An 8,523-nucleotide genomic window follows, 5' to 3' on the forward strand; every position below is an offset into this window, starting at 1 on the left:
TATATATATGCACAAAATAATCATAATAATAATAACAGCAATAATAAATATTTATTGTCTTTTAGGTGCTTTTTTAGTGAAGATCTTTGTGCAGATTGCATGCTACTCTGGGACAAATTAGGGAACAGACTGAGCATTCTCTCATTAGCACACAATGTTTATGTCTTTAACCCTTTATTAGGACAGACAGTGATCAGATTTAGTTTACAACTGATTATGAGATCTGCCAGCACAGTACAGACAGGGTTAGTTAGAATAAACACAGCCTATCCCCTGCCCCATCCTAAAGTACATGTGAAGCTATTTTTTTTAGTTTTGGATGGATTGCAGAGGGATCAGATCCCTTGTCAGGTTTGTATTGCTGTCCCCGTTATGGAGGTCCCCCCCCTTATGTGTCCTGGCGAATGTTATCAAGTTACAGAAAAGCCCCAATTTTTGGGTTGTCATCAGAACTCTTCCAATGGAGACACTAGTTCTGGCGACACTGCTAACCACCAGGGATTTCCCTCTCATTGGAATTTTGGATAGAGTTTGCCAGGGACTAGACTCCCTGTTAGGTTTATAGTGCTGTTGGTGTTCCCGTCAGGGACGTTCAACCTCTCTATTTGTCCTGGTGACCCTTATCCCTGAAAGTAAAAATCCCAAATGTTGTCACCGGAACAGGAATAGATGGGAAGTCTTCCAATGGGGACACTAGTTCTGGTGACCCTGCTGACTATCAGGGATTCCCCTCTCTTTGGAGGAATTTCCTCTCACTTCCTGCCAAAAAAATAGATATATACCTTTAAGAACCTAATTGGGAGTAGCATGGTTTGTATATGTATTACTATTGTAGCAGGTAGTCATGTAGAGAGCCAGGAGAGGTCAAGTCTGAGCTTTATGTATCACCCATATTCCTGTCCTACCTCTAATCAGCCCCAGGTTTTACACCTCAACTGCAAAGTCAATCAATACAGGTGAGGGAGACAGGTGAGGCTCTGGAGCCTGAGGAACAGACCGGCTGAGGCTGCTGGAGCTGCTTAAGGTTGGTAACCTGTGGCTTGTGCTGCCTGACAAACACTAGGTTTGTGCAGGTTGCTAGTTAGAACTGTGTCTGTGTGTAGTTGGTGCCGGGATGTGGATAGGTTTTTGCTTTGATATTTTTGGTTTTATTTGAGCACAAGAAAAATCACTGGACTGGTCTCTGTGCCTCTTCAGATTGTTCACACCCAGGGAGTGTTGTACCTATTTCCTGTCTCTCAATATAGCTAGATAGATGTATAAGGTTTTTGTTTTGTTTTGTTTTGTTTTTTAGAGGGGGGGGGGGTTAAATTAGGGACACACGAGGAGGTCCATGTTAGTTCAGAATCGTTTCTGTAACCCTCAGGAGCCATTTAAAGCTCATTGTCCCTTTTACAAATTCCACTAAAAACCACCTTAAAAAAACTATTTGCACACTGCAATGAGTTGTGTAAATGTATTAAAAGCTGCAGTGTGTGTGTGTGTGTGTGTGTGTGTATCTTACCTTGCAGCATGCCAGCACCTGCACATAACACATGGCTTTTGGGGAGTGGTGAGGGATGTGACTTGAGCAGTGAAGTGCTTCAATTGCCTCCCTGACCAGCCACTAGCTACATTGTGCCTGCGGTCCCGCGCTCTGCGATAAAAATGCTGCAATGCTATTTTGATCGCACTGGACCGCAGGCACAATGTTCCTTGTGATCCCTTGCGGGCGATCGCATTGCGACCGGAGGGTGTGGCTACGGCGCCATTCACTTCAAAGGCTCGCCACGCCCCCTCCTGCCCCACTAAAAAGTGAGCCGGCCGCAATGCGAGGCAGTGCGTTCTTGCCAGAATCGGGCCGGTACGCACTGCATCTAGTGTGAATGGGCTTTAAGAGATCTGCGTCCATAAAAAGCCCGGCGCCCACCCATTTAGCACTGGAGCCCTGCACTGACTTGTGCAGCCCTGTATAATCACAGGTTGATGGGGTCTGTAGACCTCTATTGCTGGTCCCCATTCTCCTTTTGTTGAATAATCATGAATTGAGTCGCAGTTCTTCATAATTATAAAGAAAGAAACTGCCCTAAAATCATTTAGTCTGTGTTGTTTTAGAAAAGTCACATGTCACTTTAAGAAAAAGTAATAGTAATTGGTATTGGCAAGTAACTTGGGGAAAGTACTTGATCTTGAAAAAATTGTATTGGGACATCACTAATATATTATGTTTATGTAGTTAGATAACCGCTGGCCAAAGTGCTCTATATTCTGCTATGAAGTAGAAATGAACCAGCCACCCACAAATTGAAAAGTTATACTCTGACCCCCAAGACGTGTTTTTGTTATTTCCAGTCCCATGTTTAGATTAGAACTTCTAATTTGTAACCTCATTAGTTTGCTGAAGCCAATTGCCACGCATTCTAAGTAAGATTGCCCCTTTGTCTGCAACAGCAAGGGGTGATGGCGTGGTCAGTTACTGTCATAACAATGGTGTTATCTTCTTGAGGTCAGGTTGCTTTGATATGCTAAAATGGCTGACTGTGCAAATGGTTAGGGTGTGATGATATCCCAGGTGGAATTTTGGAATGTCTGGGTAGATCTGGACTCAACAAATGCACTTGCATATACTTGCCAGAGACAAGACGGCTCTGGAGGCTAAGCAGAAAATGCAATCAAAAGAGGAATAGTTATCAAAGAGTCTCCAGTTACCATCCAATCATTTTCTACAGAAAGGTTGTGCGCCTTAGACCAATCATAGATTCACCATGATAGTCCATGAGATTAACTAGTTTAAAGGATGGGAGGTCAGAGACCTGGACGGCACCTGGAGGAGGCACATCAGGGGTAACCAGAGCGAGGGAGACCAGAAAATGTGCACCCCCTAGAACTGGTAATATACAGTATATGATATCTGGTTGGCTAGTTATAAGGATTGTTTGGATGTGTTGTCTTTTGCTCTTGAGGTGTATGTATCTTCTATGGTGCAGGGCCTCTGTTATTTGATAGTTATGTGAATCTTGGTTGTGTGGTTTTATGTGCAACTAATGATAGATTTGTGTGTTTTTATCTGATCAGTAACCAAGACATGTAGGTATGATTCTGTGCACAATATGGATTATTCTAAACCTACAGTTTGTATGTGTTTCTTGGTTTACCTTCCCCTATGGAACAAGTGGCTGTTACAGTGACACTACAAATCATAAAAATGCATTCAGGTACCTTAACTATTAACACCAATGTATGCTATTTATGTATCACTCGGCTGTAGATCCTCCAAATCATCTCTGAATTGGTGCTGACACTGTCCTTCCTTCTGGAGGGGGGCTACTTATGTTCCCCATGGTCCCTGTGTGTGTTGTAAAGTAGTCACCGCTCCAAGCTCGCTCCCGTGATGGTCTACAATCTCCATGTTTAGTTTACTCATTTGTATTGAGATTGTTGTCCATCCCGGGAGTGAGCTTGGAGCGGTGACTACATCACAACACACACAGGGACCATGGGGAACAAAAGTAGCCCCCCTCCAGAAGGACGGACAGTGTCGGCACCAATTCAGAGATGATTGGAGGATCTGCAGCTGAGTGATACACAAATAAGCAGGGCTGGATTCCCCACAAGGCCATGGCCTCAGGGCAGCAGGGAGTAGAGGGGCAGCACAGTCCATGTGCACTTGTAACTTCAGGGAGTGTGAAATCAAGCCACAGATAGAAATATATAAATCACGGTACAAGCGGGGATGGATGCATTAGATAAGGATGACTGCTGCCCCCACTCTAAAGCTGGCCATACACCTTACAATTATCTGCAGATTTTCTGTGGTCAGATGGAAAAGGTGCAACAGATTCCTCCATCTACACTTAACAGTGTGGATGGCGTAATCTCCACCTGGGCCAATCTGTTGCACTTTTTCCATCTGACCACATAAAATCTGCAGATAATTGTAAGGTGTATGGCCAGCTTTTACCTTTCTTTCTGAACCTTGTGCAACTTTCTCGTCTGAACCACCTAAAACGGCTCGGTGTGTTCGGCATAACCCATGTCTGTGCTCTCCGATTTGGCCAGCTTGTTACTGATGAGAAACAAATTACACAAATATGACAGACAATCCTTAGTTGCGGTGTTAATCTCAGTCATATGGTTTATGTGCAACTAAGGATTGTCTGTCATATTTGTGTAAATTTTTTCTTATCAGTAACTAGGGTTGCACAGATACCAAGTACAGTACTCGGTACAAGTAAGAGTACAAGTACCAATACTTTTGAGCTCCAAGACTACACTAGAGAAAAATTCAAAAATTAGGAGGCAGCTTTCATTTGTAAGGAGCACACGGAGCTCCTGTAATCCCTTGCTACAAAGCTTTAACCACTCTCTTGCAGTCATTTGAAAAGGTCAGATCTACAGATTGTTAGTGACTTTAGTCTCGCTACTAACATCATTGAGGATTAATCACAAGGTGTAGGACATGATTAGACAGATTAAACAAATGGTTGTCTATAGAGCTAGCTTCAATTAGCATGTAGTAACACTATAGCTCAAATGACTGGACAATGCTCCATGTATGTAGTTTGCTAAAGATACTGCTGCATGTAACCTGTGTAGGCTTCTCTATAGCAGGGCTGGACAATCCCAGAAGCCAGGTAGCCAATCCTCTTTTTTTTTTTAAATTGACAGCTTGAGTTTTCTCTATTTGTCAATAGAAAAAAAAAATCCTCCGGGCTCCTGGAGTGGAAAGACTGGCTTCTGAATTCCATATTAATTTGTGCACCCGTGCTCTATAGGGAGCCATTTGTTCAGTCTTTTTAATATTATGCATGTGCCGGTTGCCCGAGGACAGTGACACGCTTACCCTGTTACTTAGCACATGGCTTTTATATCATATAAACTAGTAGCAGCCAATTATTTCATTTCACCGGGATTGTTATGGATCTCTGGTCTGTGATATAGCCCATTTTCTGTAATGAAGCAGACTGCCAAAGGCCCCAATGCAAGAGAAGTTTGTCCCACACATTCACACTCTTGCCACGGAACAGCCATTGTCTCTAAGTAAAGGAATACCATAGGTATCTGAAACCCCCAGTCAAAGGGTTTGGATATTGGACATAGGAAATGTATTTAATATTGAGTGTGTTTCTTTAAGTCATCCCTACTTGATCCCCTCCATTGCCTGAAACTGAGCAAGGTAGTGGAAATTAACATATGTGGTCACAATCGCTTAGGCATCCATAGATCTAGGTGCACTTCCAACTTAACCCCCCCCCACCCCCCTTTATCTATTAAAGCTAGATATTGGGGCAAACAATCTTCAATCGAGCTCACTATGTGCACTTCCAACTTGGCTCCCTCTATCTATTGAGATTCTACTACGTAAGCACAGGTATTGCGTTAGCCCTGGTCTCCTTGTACATAAAAATATTGATATGGAGTATCACAATTGACTTATTTTGTTAACATGCACTTTATATCTCATTTTCTTAGGTTGGACCTACTGAAAAACATCCAGCTTGTAGCAAGCCTCAAACCGGAGTTTGCCAAAAGCTTTTCAATGGGCTCTGTGGGACAGTCGCATAGGTGGAGCAGATGGACTTGTGTATTTATAAGTTTAATATTTCAAGCTTTCATCACCTATTTATTATTTACTGTCTATTTTGATAACTGGAAACAAGAAACCAAAAATGATCAGCCAATGGAAGTTCTGGCCATTTCAGATAATCAGTCAATGGTGACTGAAAATCCTTTTACACCGGAATATTTGATGCCTACAGAGTCTACTGACCCTTTTGATAATCCTTCTTTGGACATGGCCTTCAGAGCACACTTTCCCTCTCAACCAATGCCCTCCATCAGTCGATTCATCTGGCTGTTTCTTCACAGTGAACCACAGCATGTACTCTGTCGCAAGTGCTGTAGTTATGAACCACAGGGATATATCCAAGTCAGTATCTGACTTGTCACTAATGCCCAGACCACCTGGTCAATACTGGATCTGGTTTAATTTGGAACCTCCACAGCATCTCAGCAACCTCACGCTGATGGACAATATCTTCAACCTCACTATGTCTTACAGGTTGGACTCTGATATCTTTACCCCTTATGGCTGGATTGAAAAGAATGATGGAACAGAAAATTTTACAGTACCTCGGAAAACAAAGCTTGTGGCTTGGGTAGCTAGTAACTGGAATCCAGTGCTCAGGCGAATACAGTACTATAACCAGATGAAGAAGTATATTCACGTTGATGTCTACGGGAAGAACAATTTGGAGTTGCCAAAAGAGAAAATATCTCTGTCCGAATATAAATTCTACCTTTCTTTCGAGAACTATGCTCACGAAGACTACATCACAGAAAAGCTTTGGTTCAATGCTTTCCGCGTGGGAACAGTGCCGGTGGTAATGGGCCCTCCGCAGAAGAACTATGAGCGTTTCATCCCCCCTGACTCCTTCATTCATGTCGATGACTTTTCATCCCCCCAAGAACTGGCTTCCTATCTTCTGAGTCTGGACCGGGATGATGAGCGTTACTACAAGTATTTCAACTGGAGAGCCAATTATAAGCCATCACAGATTACAAGTATTTGGGTGGCTGACTACTGCAAAGTATGCAAAGCAGTGAAAGAGGCTCCTCCTTATAGGACTTGTCCAAGTATTGTCAACTGGTTCAAATAACTGTAGAATGTTAAAACCTGTGATGAGGATACACTTTCCTTAAGAAGTTGCTAATCCTGACCCTGACTACAATACCTAGTAAGTCACTGACTTTAAACATGCAAGCATATGGTGATGTCTGAATAGTTGCAGCTCTGCATTCTGGTTTAAATCAGTGATTTGGTAGGCAATGAAGTCAATATTGGGATAACTGCACCATTAAAGTACATCTTAAGCCAAAACGTTTATCGGTGTCACACTAGAGATTCTCTACATTTCCTGTATTTTACACCCAGTAAGAATGAGATCCCCTTTAGATCCCTTTTAAAGCATTGGAATTTGCCTCTTGGAGTGTTGTCACCTGAGCAAGTGTCCCCATTGTTAAAAAATATATATTTTCTGTTCCTGGTGACCATTACAGTTTGTTTTTTTCCAGTGACATCGGCTGGACAAAGAGTAAACCTCTCCAGCGGGAAGACTGATTGCATTGAAAACCAGACAGAGGTTCTAGCCTTTTCCAAAAATGTAAAGAGAAGCTTTTAAGCTTTAGGTCCTTTTAAAAAAAATACGTTGGCATTGGCAGTTTACACGATGGTATCCTCGTGAATCGCTATTAAGTGTAAATGTAGTCCATAATAACCAAATCTGGCAATTCCACAGGATCCTATCATTTTTTGCAAATCCAAAGTTTACACTATTGGCATATGAAAAGCCTGCTTGCTCCAAAATGGCATTGGTCTTAATTATCTCCAGTTTTCCTGACTCCAAAATGGGGGTATGTGTTGATAAATTTGTTGGGGTCATAGCGACACATTAGACAAATGTTGCAAGTAGGAACCAAGTGTCAGGACTATGGAACTTTCACTACCGTGTTATGAATTCAGGGCTCTAGGGATATAGTTGCTGCCATAATGCCAGAATAGTGTCTCCTTTTATGAAGTACCTCCCATAGTTCCTTGTTTTCTCTCTTGGAGTATCTAAAGTCAATCTATTTTCTTTTTAGTTTTGGAGTAGGGAAGGGTTAGGACCTCTGCTGCCAGTGTCCCTATGTGGGGGGATGTACTTTGTCTTGGTAAACATGGTCAGTGGGCTTGAAAGTCAGGGAAAAGCCAACACTTATGTTTGCCACTTGAAAAGGAATAGAGTAGAGATCTTCCAAAGCGAAGCCTTGTTCTGGTGACAACTTTCTGAGCATAGTCCTTACTTTGGCGAGATCTCCTCTCACATTTGTCTCTAGACAGGCCGTGAAGAAAACCCAATGGGACACAGCAAAATACTTCTCAGTGGTTTTGACCGTTCACCAAGTTTTTGAAATGCTTCCTCAATCTTTCTAGAGTACTACCGTAATTGGGTGTAGTTTGCTTTTGCGTCTACCTTTTACACCTTTTTTTTGCCCATTTCTATCCTCTATCACCATTCTCCCACCACCTGCCACATATGGTTACCGATTTGATTGGCTGCTGTAATGGAAATATAGAAGCATGAGGGCTGAAAAATAACTAAGTGGTCCATAGTCTTCCCACTTTTTTCCCCTTTTGTTTGAGTATAGATCTACGTTTGTCCCAAGCATTTTTAGAATGACTCACTATCTCTGCTGGAAGTCTGTTCCAAGCATTAACTACTGTTTGAGTATAAAAAATATTTTCGAATGGATTTTGTACATATTCGGGTTTTCAGGTCACAGTTCATTCAGCCTGTGATGTCGCACAGAAAATGCAGAACGAGCGGTGGCCATGCCGGCCGCCAGCGCGTTATGTGCTTGCGTGCCACCATCTTTGAGTATATCTTGTTATACACCAAGATGGCGGCACCCGTATGTTCGGGTGCCGCCATCTTGGTGTATACTAAGATATACTCAAAGATGGCGGCGCGCCTGAGCAGAACACGACGGCGTTCAATATGGACA

The 8,523-nt window shown here is 42.6% G+C and overlaps 1 protein-coding gene across 1 annotated transcript in view; it reads left to right on the forward strand.

Annotated features, from left to right (window-relative positions):
* LOC108783737 (galactoside 3(4)-L-fucosyltransferase-like) overlaps nucleotides 1–6,638 on the forward strand; it is an 8,240-nt gene extending 1,602 nt beyond the window's left edge. The window contains exon 3 of the mRNA XM_018552380.1: nucleotides 5,739–6,638. Within this exon, the coding sequence (XP_018407882.1) occupies nucleotides 5,739–6,638 (900 nt within the window). The remainder of the gene's footprint in view (nucleotides 1–5,738) is intronic.
* Nucleotides 6,639–8,523: the final 1,885 nt, after the last annotated feature.

Source organism: Nanorana parkeri, unplaced genomic scaffold, assembly GCF_000935625.1.
Source record: "Nanorana parkeri isolate BGI_ZX_2015 unplaced genomic scaffold, ASM93562v1 scaffold86, whole genome shotgun sequence".
Classification (NCBI taxonomy): domain Eukaryota; kingdom Metazoa; phylum Chordata; class Amphibia; order Anura; family Dicroglossidae; genus Nanorana; species Nanorana parkeri.